General features: G+C 40.7%; 2 protein-coding genes across 3 annotated transcripts in view; one reads left to right on the top strand and one right to left on the bottom strand.

Annotated features, from left to right (window-relative positions):
• The window catches only part of Fam237a (family with sequence similarity 237 member A), a 4,677-nt gene extending 3,053 nt beyond the window's left edge, over positions 1–1,624 (top strand). Inside the window, exon 2 of the mRNA XM_050154320.1 lies at positions 986–1,624. Coding sequence (XP_050010277.1) covers positions 986–1,155 — 170 coding nt within the window. The 3' untranslated portion in view covers positions 1,156–1,624. The remainder of the gene's footprint in view (positions 1–985) is intronic.
• A 2,274-nt stretch (positions 1,625–3,898) lies between these two features.
• Dytn (dystrotelin) overlaps positions 3,899–15,325 on the bottom strand; it is a 50,486-nt gene continuing 39,059 nt past the window's right edge. The window contains exons 10-12 of one of the 2 annotated variants that reach the window (XM_050154257.1): positions 14,365–14,524; positions 11,965–12,454; positions 3,899–4,785 (exon numbers count right to left, since the gene is read on the bottom strand). In XM_050154257.1, the coding sequence (XP_050010214.1) occupies positions 4,682–4,785; positions 11,965–12,454; positions 14,365–14,524 (754 nt within the window). In that variant the 3' untranslated portion in view covers positions 3,899–4,681. Of the gene's footprint in view, positions 4,786–11,964; positions 12,455–13,304; positions 14,221–14,364; positions 14,525–15,013; positions 15,317–15,325 lie in introns of those variants that run through there. The other variant, XR_007593976.1, reaches the window with a different exon arrangement.

Genomic DNA, 15,325 nt, shown 5'->3' with positions numbered 1-15,325 from the left:
GGAGAGGAGAGGAGAGGAGAATAGAGGAAGTGGAAGAGCAAGAGGGGAAGGGAGAGAGGGGGGAGAGGGAGAACAAGGGAAGGGGCAAGAGTGAGAGACTGATTTAGGATAGTACACTGATAGCTCCCAAAGAGGAAACAGCAGACTTTACTCATAAGGCTGTGAAGATTTCTCTGCAAATAAAAAGACTTTGAGGTGCAATATTATCTGTGTAAAAATTGTACCCTCTTCCTTTAGCAGATTTTGCTTTGCCACTAAGAAAGATGGGACTGGGGTGGGACGGATAATCTACTTCCTGGGGCTTCAGTTGTGAGGGTTTTAGGGGGTAGGGGTAGTAAGAAAAGTTAAAATTTAGATTTATAATCTGATGTCTGTGATAAGTGCCTAACCCATTTCCATAGTTTCTATTTTTAAACACTAAACACAGAAAACACTGCTTCAGCAATATGAAGAGATCTGTAAATGTTCAGATTTCTGCTTTACTCTAAGGTTCCTAAGCCACATTCTCAGCAAGCATCCATCTGTAACTTGATTGTCAGGAAGTGTCACGAGGTGCAGTCAATGGTGAGGACAAGACCCTTCACTCCAATAGTATCCATAATAAAAACATCCCCAATAAAATAAGAGTTGAACATATCACAGAGTAAACATGGAATGAGGATAACACTATCTCTGGTTATTGGAGGTTTAAAATGCTTACTTTAAGTTTCTATATTAAACATGATATAATGATTCTTTAAACTTTAAAAATCACATACTATTTTAATTGACAAATATTATAAATGGTAGCAATTTAATTAACTTAGGCTATACAAGTAAAATTCACAGGACAGAAAATATTACAAATACAAAATTACTTATATGTTCTAACTATATATAGAATTGTGAATTTGGAGTAGCAAAAACATCAGTTCTTTCTTTAAGAAGGACAACTAACCTAAGGGTGATTTAGCGAATTTATTAAGCTCCTTTTCTCTACTTTCAGGTGCATATTCTCAGCTCCTAAGAAGCCCTTTCTTAAAGAAAAAAGAGCTGATTGAAGATTTGATAAGTGTGTATATGCACAGGCTGGCATCTGGGTTCACTGGAAAAGCGAAGCTACAAGTGAAAAGAAAGCCACCTTCAGAGCTAACGCAAGTCTTGAAATTAAAATAAGGAATATTTTCCTATCAATCATTTATGTATTTGAAGTGAAGTCAATGTCCAGAGGTGAAGATCATGTCAAGTTCTCTAAGAGTCCTTTGTTTTCAGCTTCTTGGACTAGCTGACTTCCAGTCTTCTACGTGTCTTCATATGTGTCTACAGGAGCTAAAGAACTTCCACAGATGACTGGGGGTGAGGGCTTTGTCTCTTGAGATTATTTGATAATTCTCCTGGGGAGGCCTGGCCTTGCTGATGAACTAGAGGGCTGCCGCACAGTTAGCTTGCATATGCTACATGCATTACAAGCCATTGCTTATGATACTGGCATGGACAGACGGACGATTCACATGCGTGGTATCACTGATGGTCTGTGATTCTCGACCTCGTCTGAGAGAATAGTTTTGAATACGAAATGAAGAAGAAACCACAGGGGAAGAAAACATTCATCTAATGAAAACAAAATTAATAAAAGCTTTGGCTCCCAGCTGGTCTTATTGGATTCTCTTTATTTAAATCTTTAATATTAGCACAAACTGTGTCCAAATGCTAATAAGACAGCATAATTATCTTTCAATTATGTATTTGCTGTTTGATTAAATATTAAGGCTCTATAAGTGGTTGTACTTTGCATGGAAAAGCAAAATAAAATGAAGATGCAGTTTCACTGGAGGATTAACTGGGCCCTAACAATGTGGAATGGGACACGCTGGTGGTGGGGGAGATGCCATGGTGGTGGGTGGCAGGGGCGATGCCAGTCTTAGGTTTTGGTTGATTGGGAGAATAAGAACATTAAAAAGCTAGCACTCCAACTACTGTTATACACAGGCTCACTCTCTGCTTCTGTCCTGTTTTCTCTAAGGTATTTCATCAAATTCATTAAAACTACTGATAGGACACAACCCTTAGTCAATGGTAACTCCCTCATCGTGGTCTTCCATACTATGAGCTAGCAGTTTTTGTGTTTCTCATTGTGGTATTTTGAATGTAATTGGCCTCTATAATCCCAAAGGGAGTGGCACTATGAGGAGGTGTGACCTTGTGGAGTAGGCATGGTTTGGTTGGAGTAAGTGTGTCACCGTGGAAGCAGGCTTTAAGGTCTCCTACATGCTCAAGATATCACCCAGGGTCACAAACCATTTCCCGTTGCCTGTAGTTGTAGGACTCTCAGCCAGTTCTCCAGAACCACGTCTGCCTGTACGCTGTCATGTCCCACCATGATGATAATGGGCTTAACCTCTGAAACTGTAAGGGAGCCACCCCAATGAAATGCTTTCCTTTATAAGAGAACTCCTGGGTAAACTGGAGGCAAGAGAGTAGGGTAGAGAGAAGGGGATGGGGGATGAGATCATGAGGGAACAGGATGGTCAGGTTGGGGAAGGGATGGAGTGGAAGAGCATGGCATAGAGATCCTGATACAGGAAGTCATTACAGGATTAGGGAGAAACCAGTTACTAGGGAAATTCCCAGGAATCCACAAGAATGACTCCAGCTAAGACTCATCAATAGTGGAGAGGGTGCCTGAACTGACCTTTCCCTGTATTCAGATTGGTGACTACCCTAACTGTCATCATAGAACCGAAATCCAGTAACTGGTGGAAGCAGACGCAGAGATTCACAGCCTAGCACCAGGCTGAGCTCTGGGGGTCCAGTTGAAGAGAGGGAGGAGGGATTATATGAACAAGGGGTAACAAAATTATGATGGGGTAATCCACAGAGACAACTGACCTGAGCTCGTGGGAGTTTACAAACTCTAGACCAACAGCTGAGGAGCCTGTATGAGACCAAACTAGGACCTCTGCATATGGGAGCCAGTTGTGTAGTTTGGTTTGATTGAGGGGTCCTGGCAGTGGGACCAGGATCTACCCCTGGTGTATGAGCTGACTTTTTGGAGCTCATTCCTTACGGTGGATGCTTTGCTCAGCCTTGATGCAGCAGGCAGGGGTTTGATCCTGCTTCGACTTAATGTGCCAGGCTTTGTTGATTACTCACAGGAAAACTTACCTTTCTGAGGAATGGATAGGAAATGGTTTGGGGGAGGTGGGGGAGGAAGTGGGAGGAGGGAAGGGAGGGAGCGCTGTAGTTGGTATGTAAAATGAATAAATTTGATTTTAAAAAAATTAAAAAAATAGTTTCCATGGTTATGGTGCATCTTGATAGCAACAGAAACCTTAACTAAGACATTGAGTTTTTTTTTCACAAAGGGTCAGGACGTGAGTGTTCCTGGCTCTGTGGGCTGCACCGTGCCTCTTGCCATCATGGTGTCTGTCTAAGTAGAGCTGGATAAAACAGAGTCATAGGTGCTCAAATCAGTAGAGTTGCTATTGTCGACACTGAAATTTGAATCCATACAACTTTCATAACAGCCTTTTCTTTTGATCTTTTAAGTCATTAAAAAAATATACAGCCACTTTTTAGCGCATAGCCTGTACAAAACAAGCAGTGGGCAGCTATAAGCTGTGACCTATGCTATGGTGTGCACTTATCAAGTTTGCAAGTAGGACTCTGGGATGATACATGAAGGAAAATGACTACACTAAGTGACAAAACATAAAAATTATGGTTGATTTAAAAGAAAAAATAATTTTGGCATTAGATTGAGAGAAACACAATGCTAAGCACGCCTGGGCCTTATTTCACCATGTAGGCAATCCTAGGAATGACTGGCCACTCGTTCTGTAACAAGGACTGAAAATCAAAGCATCGAAGTCACAGCAACATTTATTGATAGAAACAAGAGACTAGGGACAAGTATGGAGTCAGGCACAGGGTTCAAATCCGACATGAAGTGCTGGCTGAACGACTGGGAAGTTTGACTTCTCTGTGCTTTCAATAATAATTCAAATTAAGGGGAAAGCACTCATTTGAGCACTTTGATAAAACCCATCAGACTTGGATATTTTTAGAAAGAAACATTTGTTTTTTAAAAAATTTAAACTTCTTGTTGATTTGTATATGATTATGAGGAATGGCCCAGAGACATATATGTCTCCTTTGTTCAATTTCTCCCACTATGAACACTTCATAATTGTACTACAACATCCCAACTAGAAAATCGACAATGGCACAATCCAGATTTTAAATAGATTTCATCAGTTTTATATGCACTCAAGCATGTATGTGTCTCTGTGTGTATGTGTGTGTGTTGTCTTGTGTTCAGGTCTTTGCTGAACCTGTTGTTTAACAGAAACATCAGATAGACAGTTGAGCCATACAAATGGCACAGGTTTTTTTTTGCATTCATGTAGATCACACAATTGAGTATTATTACCGAGATATATAGCATAATAATCTGATAGAAATCAGCTACCTGGGTTTGATCTGCTGCTGTGTGTGTGGTCTCTTCCCCCTCCTTTGCTCTTCTGCACCCCCAAAGTTTAACTCTACATTGAAGAACTAAGATACATGAATAATGAGGTTAAAGATAATAACCCAAACAAGTTCAACTATTTAGAGAGAAGCTAAAGACTTAATTCTTTTAAATTCAGATTTTGAATAAAAGTTTTATCATCACACCAAGCCTTTCAGTCTGAATTCCTTTTCACTCCAAGCTGGGTAAGGTGATTTGATCCACAAGGGCAGAGAACGTCCTGCACACCTGCTCAGCTCTGCCATACAGTTCCATGTCCAATGCAGGATGTGGACCTGAAACCAGCAAGCAAAAGAACTTTTAGGAAATACATCTCCTGGAACCTGAAGATCTGTGTGGCTTCAGCTCTCACCCACAAAGAATCAGATCCCGTCTTTCTCCATTTGCATTTCCTTAACAGAGAAGATACCCTATTCTTCACTCAGTATCCAATTCACCCCATGGGACCCAAGAGCCTACTAGAGAATGCTCTCATAGAAATATTGCTGTATATTGTAACCTTCTGAAGAGTGTTGAAACACACTGGTAACCACTCCCCACCACAGGAGTTGTATTCAGTCCCTCTGGGACCAGCCAGCACATCTGTGTCTGCAAATTCCAGGTGGCACGGGTGCCGCTGGCTGAGGCGCCATATTCTGAGACTACCTCCCTGCCACTAATGAAGACAGAGACCCCTCTCCCCCAAGAAAGCCACAACTCATAAATGAAAAGAGTAACCGATTTGAGGAACCCAACTCCGGTTGACCCATGAGACAATGCAACCTCTATACCTAAGGGAGCCTCATGGAAGAGGGGATGAAAGAGGCAGAGGACCAGGACCTCTGTTGTGAGATGACAGTGTTTTCTATATGCAACAGGGAAGTTGTATCCATGACACTTCAACAATAAGGCAGCCTTGTTTAAGACCTGAACAGTGACAACACCAGCTGAAATGCCAGCATGAACGGGGAAGATCTCATGGGGCTCTACCCCTACATGAACAGCTACTAGCAATTAATGGTTACTGAGTCTTCCCTAGTGAGGAGTCCCCTACCTGGTTACCTAATACCAAGGAGATCCTAAAACATATACATACAACGCTAACATAAACATATACAATCCTAAAATCATACACGTACAGCAACACTATATGGACTTAGTGGGTTGTATTTATACATTTGTTCATATTATATACAGAAACACTAATAATTAAAGGAAAAGAGGCCATAAATTTGAGAGAGAGCAGGAACTGGAGATAAATATGGACGCGATGAGAGGGAGCAGGAGGGAATAAAAGATGTAAATACAGTAATATATAGCAAAGTAAAAAATAATTAAAAAAAAAGATTTTAGTGTTCCCACCAATCTGTTGTAATAACGATTGTGTTGTAGAACAGGATTTGGCAGCTGTTTTAAAAAATATGATGTGTATAATATTCAAAACAAGAATTTTTTTAAAAAATCCGTGTTTATATACATTTAAGCATCCCCTAACATGTTGAAGAAGTAGACACATGTGTGGAGATAATTTTTTAAAATAAATCACCCCAAGCTGCTAAGCATGACAACCCGTAAGAAAGAAGGCAAGTGCAGGTCACGCTAAGGAAATAGCTTGCAGGAAAGTTGTGGACTTCGCCATGTTACTTCACAGACAGCACATGTTATTACGTAACTGAAGAGAAACAAGATCCCTCACTGAAGACTCGGAACCTCTTCCTATAGCGATATGGTTATACTGTCACTGTATCTTCACTGTTTTCTGTTGACCCACGAGGAGTCCAAGCCAGCGCTACTCTATACATCTCTCACACTGCTCCGGGTGTCCAAGGACCTTGGATAAACCATATTTCATAGCCTGGATAAAAAACTTTTTTTCCAAGCAGAAAACCAGTTTCAAAGTATTATTTTTCTTTCCAAAGCAATAAAAATTTTAAATATAAAAGTGTATTTATTGAACTGTTGACTTATTCATTTATTTGCCTGTGCGTGTGTATGTGCATAGGTGGAGCTTGCACCTCCACACATGTGTAGATCAGAGGAAAATTCTCTCCTTCCACCATGTAGGTTCCAGAGACATCAGTCTAGGTCAGTCTCCTTCACTTGGTGGCCACCTCTTCTGCTCACCAGTAAAAACTTTAAATATAGTGATACAGAAATAGCAGTAATCCATTTTGCAAGAGTTTTGTTTTTTGATTGTTTGTCTTAGCTCCATTATTTCAAAAATATGTTTTAAAAATAACAGAAGATATGACCCACCGTCTAGCCCACTACTTGATCTATACTTGTAAAACACACACACACATACACACACACACATGCAGACCAAGTAACAGGCTATGTACAAATAGGTATGCACATGTGTGTTGAAGTAATATAGCACATAGATTAAACACTAAAGAGATATAGTATCTGTGAAACTACAGATGATTCAGAGGGAATCACAATAGCAAAATTATTCACTTAAATATAATTCATGTCAAGTATGTGCTAGAAAAGTATCAGTGGTAAATATAGAGACTAGAAATTATTGAACTGTCTGGTCTACAATTATTCCTCTAGGTAACTGAATGACATGAACCCATGTCCTTCTTAAAGTCATCAAGCCAGCCAAGCGGTGCATGCCTCATTTCAGTAGTGTGGTCTTCTGTATTCCTCTTTAATATATTTCCTTTCACCAGATGGCTTTGGGGCTAGGATAGTTTTGACTGGTAATGCTCCTTTTCTTTGAGCATTTTTAACACATCAGATGATTTCTCTCTGCCTTGAGAAGTGCATGCATTGTGTTATGAAGGCTGTTCTTGCCATGTTCGAAATTTTCTTTTGTATCTGTGTTCTGCAATTTGATTATAATGTGTCTTGTTTTGTGGCAGACTCCTTCGAGTTTATGTAATTTGGGGTCCCCATAGCTTCATTCTTCTTCCACTCCACTGTGTTTCCAATCCTTGGTGCTTTGGGCCATTGTTTCCTTGGCTGTGCTTCTGACCCTCTCTCTGCTCTGCACTTAGAGCTTGTGTCATAGGCACGATGGTGCCCGGCAGCATGCCGCATCTCTCTGGCTTTCTTCTCTCCTCACGTCTCTCCTCTGGCTCCCTTCAGATTGATTCTATTCTCCAGTGGGCCCTTCCACTGAAATTTTATTTTCTCTTTGAATTTCTGTTTAATTCAACACACTTTGTTCTTTATTAAAATTCTCATTTTTCATTCATTGCTCACCTGAGTTCATCGACCATCTTTCTGGAAGATTAGTATGTCAACCTAAATGCTAACTTAAAATATTGATAAACTTCTTAAATCTTCCTGTCAGTCCTGGCTTCTGTTTTGTTGTTAGAAGCCCCAGGGATGTAAAATGTAAAGCTAGATCTTTTCAATCCTGTGAGACAGATATTTTTTTTACAAAAGTCTTTACCACTGTCACCACCAATAAAACCAGAGCCCACACCATCTATAAAAACATTTTAATGATGCTACTGAGTCTGTACTTAGAAACAAATGAAATGTTGGGACTTTAAATTTTCTAAAAGATCAAGTAATTCTAACTGCATATTGTATATTATTATGTCATATGAATTTAGAATTAATCTTGTCTTTTATGATTTTTTTCTAATTACACAATAGTGCATGTATAAACACATTGTAATGGTCTGTTCTGCCCCTTTAAGAGACAAACTCTGCCTACTCCCTCCCTCATCTGCTGAGGCAAGCAGATCTTCCTTCAGCTTCCAGCTTGAGCCTCTCTTCCTTTTCTTCTTTTGCTCCCCCTCAAAGAGGAAAAGGTAGCTGCTGCTGTGGCTGCCTTCCCCCTTTATCTCTCTCTCTCTCTCTCTCTCTCTCTCTCTCTCTCTCTCTCTCTCTCTTTCCTCTCTTTCCTCTTCCCCCTTCTCCCTTTACCCCCTTTCCCTTCCATAACTCACTAAGTAAATACCCACTTTCTCTGCATGGCTGTCTCTGCCTCTCACCTACCATGTGGCTCCCTGCCTGGGACCATACACCACTCAGGGAACTGCAGCAGCGTTTTTACCACCGCAGCTCCCTGTGGCCCGCTGCCCACTGCAGCTGCTAGGGGAACTATGCCATTTTATTTTTACCATAGTTCACATATGAATACATTTATATAGAGAGATCCTGATAGCTTTTAATCATGCATTGATCCTTTACCATTATTTATTAAACTGGATCTTAGAGGATTGAGTGTCAGATACATAGTTCAAACTGTTTGCTTCCAGAGAAGGAATTTTGTATTTGAGGTTTATTAGTTTCATGGTTTTTTTGTTTGTTTGCTTGTTTACTTGCTTGCTTTGTTTTGTTCTTTCTATCATCTATCTATCTATCTATCTATCTATCTATCTATCTATCTATCATCTATCTATCTATCATCTATCTATCTATCTATCTATCTATCTATCTATCTATCTATCTATCTATCTATCTGTCATCTATCTATCTATCTATCATCTATCATCTATCTATCATCTATCTATCTATCAATCTATCATCTATCTATCTATCATCTATCTATCTATCTATCTATCTATCTATCAATCTTTAGAAATACTTGAGTAAGAAGATACACATTGAGAACCACTGAGGTTAACACGTATCTTCATGCCTTATTCTTGAGCCATGCAAAGAAAGATGACAGAAAAAAAGAGCAAATGTAAATCTTAAAAATTAGCATGTTAGGGGTTTGATTAGACTGATCAGTGAGTAAGGATACTTTCTGCACGAGCACAAAGACCTGAGTTCAAATCCCTCCCACTCACATAAAAACTTGGGTGTTGCCGCACATAGGTGTAACCCTAGCACAGTGGGAGGTGGAGACAGAAGCATGGCTAGCATGGATGGATGGATGGATGCTGGCCTACCTCCAGGTTCAGTGAGCAACCCTGTCTTGAGGGAATGAAAAGTGACAGAGCAGAAACCCCAAGGTTCTTTTCTGGCTTCCTGGGTGTCTGCAGACTTACTCACCATCAGCACACCACATACACATATCTCACACACAAAAAGAAAATCGTCATTTTTTGAATCATAAGAATATTTTCATAATAATAAAGCATACTTTCTATAATAATACCTCAATAGTTCTACTGAGTCTGTGAGTGGAAGGAAACAGGTGAAAATTTGACACTTGAAAAGTACTTCTTAAAAGTTAGATAATTCTAATAACACATTACACATTAGCACAGCATCTAAACTTAGAAACGCACCTACTCTTTTATAACCTTTTAAATTTTATAATTTTCTTTTAATGGCATAATGAGGATAAATACGTATAAATATATTTCAGGTACAGATGGTAAATTCATATAAGATATCAAAATACAGCCCTAGACTATGAGGAATCCAAAGTATGCACTGTGGCAACTGTATTTGTGAGCGCTGACCCAGTAAAAGTTTAGAATTCAGAAACCCGCATCAACTCACTTGGAAAACAGAAACAAAGCAAAAAGCAAGGTAAAGATGCAGAATGCTAAGTCTTTTCAATAGAGCCCAATGGACTAGTGACATTTTCCTGAAGTGGATATTGACTTTTTTTTTGAATATTCATCACGCCCCAAGCATGCTTAGGCAGAACTGCAGTGCATGGAATTCATGTTGGTTCGAGAATCAGCATAAAGGATTTTTTTCATCCTATCTTTGTCCCGTGCCCCTGACACCTCTGAGGATTCATGTCCTTTTCGACCATGACTGTGACTTCCACTCTATTTACAATACTTTCTATTTCATTGATCAGACGCTGCCAGGTTCTGTAGAGAACTGGCATTGTTATGTGTCTAAGTCATACCTTTTCAATTGCCACAGGCTGAACTGTAATCCCCAAATCCCCAAGTTTATATTTTAAAGTTTTAATCCCAGAACCTCAGAATATGACAACATTTAGAAATAGTGTCTTTACAGAGATAATTACAACACTGAATGGCCTCAGAGGGTTTTTTTTTCTTAATTGTGTGTGTGTGTGTGTGTGTGTGTGTGTGTGTGTGTGTGAAAAAGATAATTCAGTTAAAATGAGGTCATTGGGATGGCCTTATTCAAATATGACTAGTGTGCCTAAAAGAAGAGAGGGATGTAAGCAGACACAGACTGAAGGCCATGTAGACATGGACAGATGACAATAACCAAAAAATGAAGGAAAGAGGCTGCAGAAGAAGCCAGTGTTACTGACATCTTGAGCTTGGATTTGTAGCTTCCAGGACAAAGGAGAAATCATATCTCCCCCCCTCCTGTTTTCACCCTGCCCTGCTCCCATCCAAGCCCCTCCCCTCCTCTCTTTCCTTTCCTTTCCTTCCTCTTTCTCTGTTTCCTTTTCCTTTTTTTTTTAAATTTTACTTATCTTTCTTTCTTTTTTACTCAAGTTTTGTCCTCTGTATTGCTGTATGGTATCTGTAGAAAACTAGTATATTAACTCATAACTGTTATTCTTTGGGTCCCTGCCCTAGCCACGCCCACTCCCATAACCTCTGACCCGCCCGTCGCCATCTTGGGACCCCTCTCTCTCTTTCTGCTTCCTTGGCGTGTGCACGCGTTTTCCTCTGTCTCTCTCTTCTTTTATCTCTTTTCTCTCCTTTTATCTCTTTTCTCTTTCTTTCTCCCTCTTCCTTAATAAATACTTATGGCTATTTCCTGTGTTTATGCGTCTGCTACCTGCCGCCACCTTGGGCCAAGGAAGCGTGCCCTCCTGTAGCCACTTTCTCATGGCGGGCTCCGCCAACCCACTGCTGGAATCGTTTTTTAAGAATAACAATAACCATGTTGAGAAAGCTTCTTCCGGTGCAGAAACACACACACACGTCATTTCCCCACACCCACAAGTCTCTAGATTATACAGATTTCCTATTGAGAAACTGTTAGCCACAGTAAACGTGTGTGTGTGTGTGTGTGTGTGTGTGTGTTCTAACTATAAAAAAAGATGGTGAGCCTACAAAACAGAGTTTTAGTAGAGGACCAAAAGCCTTCATAACTTAGCAATAACTTACAACTTAGAACAGAGAACCCTCACTCAGCCATGCCAAAATAGAAGCATCATTGTCCTCATTTTTAAATGGTGGCTTTGCGCTGCTCAGTTATGCATGGTGTAAGATTAGTAACATCAATTGCACTTTCAAAATAATAAATATTTGCTTAATGTATGTGCTAGATATTATAGTAAAGTCTTGCATGACTGATAAGCTTTAGTGCTCATGGTGATCTTATGAATTAGCTAATACCAGGAATTGAATTCCAAGACTGAGACATCACATGAAGTTCAGTGTTTTAACAGGCAGCCTGAGTTCCTGGCCATCCCTCTCTTTCGGCTGTAAACCTTACCTGACCAGCACTCCTCAAGGCAGAGGCGTATCTCTGAGAATTCAAGGCCAGCTTGGTCTACATAGACAGTTCAGTGCCAACCAGGACTGCATACTGACACATGTCTCCAACACGTACACACAGTAAACAACAAACATAACAACTCAAATGACAAAACCCAGCGTGCACCTCACCTGGTGGCGTGTCTGGGTCAAAGGCATCCAGGAGTCTGGGCAACAGTGTTTGTAGTTCCTCTTCTTCCTGATCATTCCCTCTTTCACTGGTGTGGTCTGTCTCTTTCCCTTCTGAAGGTTCCAGAGCAGGACCGCTCACTTCAGAGGGAGGAATCTGGGGATTGTCCTGCAGTCCCTCTTGGCAATCAGAGAGGGCATTATAGACTTCCCTTAGCATCCTTTGTGGGCGGCCTTGTGTCCTGGTGCTCTGCAAAATGATCTCTGGGGATTCAGTGTCTGGCAGAGCTCTCCCTGAACTTGCTTGACATTTGCGGTTTCTGTCAGCATTGGCAGAATTAGGGAGAAGTTCCTGTTCCAGACCACACCTACTGGTACTCTCAATGTGGGGATAGTCTCCTCCTACCCATAGCCCATCCCTGGGTAAAGAATGATCCATCTTGGATGCTGTGTTTTGAGATGAAGATGAAGGACGGAGTGGTCGCAACATAGCCTGGGTGAAGAAAAACTTGTTTAGGAAGAAATAACTCTTACCTTCCCTACAAATGTATTACGTTTCAACATCCCAAAGACATTGGAGGCATGTTTCTTGCTTCACTCTCGATATTTAAGTAATTTTATTTTATGCTGTTCAATATAAATTTAAAATTCTGTAATATTGGTACAGTTCATATAAAATGTGTCAGGAGTGACCCCAGGAATTTGGGGAAACATCTAGATCTGGGCATGTCTGGCCATAAAGGTGCCATAAGGAATTTCTGAAAATGTACTCATGGCGATTGACAAGCACGGATTACTACAATATAACGTGCTCTTAATGATAGGCCTCAGAGTGTGTTTTGAGGGACTTCACGAGAAGCTGGAGGTATAAAAGCTTAGGATGTGTTCCACTGCTTTGAAGGTTGAGTCAGGGTCCTCAGGATTTTAGAAACTCTTGTAGAAGTCTGTGGGGTAAAATTATGTCTATAGCCATTCTGTGAATTGTCTATCACACTGACTTGTGCAGGCATGGTTCACAGTCAGCAATAAATGTAGACATCACTGTCTCGGCAGAAATCTGAGTGACATTAACACATAAAAACTCATACAATCAGTTAAAAATAGACAGCTTCACTTTCTATCCTGTGGAAAAGCAAAAGTTCCAAATTTTCTTAATAATTGGCCTTTCCAATGCTTTGTGTAGTGAAATGGAAAACACCCATACAGTGCTCCAGATGTGTCCTGAAACAGATGTTTCTGCTCGAGCCAAGGAAAGACCGACAGATTATAACTGGTTAGACCCGGGTAGTAGGTAATGATTTTTCTCGGGGAAAAAGGAGAAGAAAATGAACATGACACTTCCAAGAACTTGATTAATTTTATTTGCTGGTGTTTGTAACAGTCAGGGTTTCAAGCAATAATTAAAATTTTAGAAAGCTTGTATCTGCCACGGGTCGGTGGAATGGCTGTTCAGTTCTTAAATGTTGTTTTCTGACAATGGTGAAACTCAATGTGAGAATGTTTCTTCTTATCTTTCTTTCTTTAAAAAAAATGTGTAATGAAATGGGCAAGCTGTAGGAAGCTCAGTATAGCTCAGCAAGTCAATATGACCCGTGGCCAATATATGCTACGAAATGAAACCTGGGTATTTCCGCTCAGAGAGCAGCTAGAACACTGACTGGGATTTTAATAAAGCCGAATATGAAACAGATCTGATTTTAGATTTCATAATGCACCTATCCTTTAAAAAACAATTGCCTTTTGTGTTTGATGTGTCAGTGGATACTATCTTAGTTATGTGAAAGTCTATAGAAAGATTTCTTTCTTTTAACTATATCACTACGTGAGACTGGATTTCTTCACACACCTTAAGCAAACCTCTCAATAGATTGCTCACAGTGAGGGAAAATAGGTTGTCTTTCATTAAGTCAGACATTATAGAGGCTTAACAAAGCAAACAAATCACTGATACTCTTGCAGGCTCTAAAATCACCCAGCTGTGGCCTGAAAATGTTACACATAGTGTGGTTGATCCACTTCATGTCTCAGTTAGTTAATGACTGTGTTTTTGGAACACTTCCCAAACACCTCTCAGTTGTTGGTGTTTTTCTTCCTTGATGGGTAAAAATAGCAGCAGGTACAACCCACAGAGATAAAGGCTCCCAGAGGAGTGCTCAAAGTTTTTCTAACAATGTACAAAGAGAGCTTGAGATCAAACACTACGCAGGAGCACTTGCTTCTATTGCTTCCTCAGTATGGAGGGTGGGAGTGGGCGAAGACCTGGGGAGAGGGAAGAGGGAGGAGAAGAGGTTGAGCCAAGTGACGTGGGAAACTCTGTGAAAGCAGCCCGCCCCAGCTGGGCAGAGCAGACTTGAGGTTAGATTTCCAGGCAGTTCAGGTAGCCAGTGGCTCTCACGTTTGTACCTGTAGGTCTTGTCTTATCTGCTGTAGTTTGGTCCACAGGTTATCCTGGTTGGTCGCGAGCTCCTGAATCTTAGTTTCAAATCTTCGATTCTGTTCTTTTTGTAAGGTGCATGCACCTTGCAATTTGAGTTTGTATCTATTTAACTGTTTTCTGAGGAGCCTGGAAAAGAAACAGGTTTGAGTAAGGGTGGAAACTCACACCTATGGCCCAGCTGGAGCTTTGCAGGTCCTCCTGGTTGGTGGTCTGTGCCCTGACTACCATCTGACTCCACCAATAGCTCTTTCTGCCCTCTGCAGGGATGCTTTTGTCCTTTGAGGTTGTTGCTCGAGTTACGAGTTACGTCCTCGTTTCCTGCAATCTGTGATAATATATTTTACACTTCCAACAAGGCTTTTTGACTTCCCTATTACTTCCCTGTGAAGCAAAACCCCAGTCTCATCCCTGGCTCTGCCTACACCCTTCCTTTATTTGTTTTTCTGTATTGTTTTTCTCTGTATTCCATTGCAATCAAGTTTGGTGAGATCACAAGTTTTTATCTAGTCTCTGGCCTTAATTCTGAGCTTACACACTCATATACTTTCTGTTTTATTTATACATTGCCAAATCATTTCATTGTACATTGTTTTACAATCCTGGAAACCCACGTACCTTGTTTATCATCCCATTTCCTGGTTCTGGCACATAGTAGGTATATGATTAGTATGGCTTTGTTCTTTGGTCAGTTTTGTTGGCACTGTTGGACTCTGGCGTCCAAACACCGAGAAGGAGTCGCCCCCAGAGACCACACACCACAGCCGATGCAAAAGCATGAGGATTTTATTAATTCTGTCATGACAGGGTCCCCCAGCATTCGGGAAGCCGAGGGACCTCGAATAGCGGGTACAGTCTACTTTTAAAGGGGCTACAGAAGCAAGGGGGGTTGTTCTTTGACTATTCTGATTGGCTTATTTGAAAGGGCTA

The sequence above is a fragment of the Alexandromys fortis genome, unplaced genomic scaffold (genome assembly GCF_014885135.2).
Source record: "Alexandromys fortis isolate MF-2015 unplaced genomic scaffold, M_Fortis_MF-2015_v1.1 scaffold_40, whole genome shotgun sequence".
NCBI lineage: Eukaryota > Metazoa > Chordata > Mammalia > Rodentia > Cricetidae > Alexandromys > Alexandromys fortis.
Note: the sequence above shows the minus strand (reverse complement) of the source record. Positions and strands in the feature narration are given on the sequence as shown.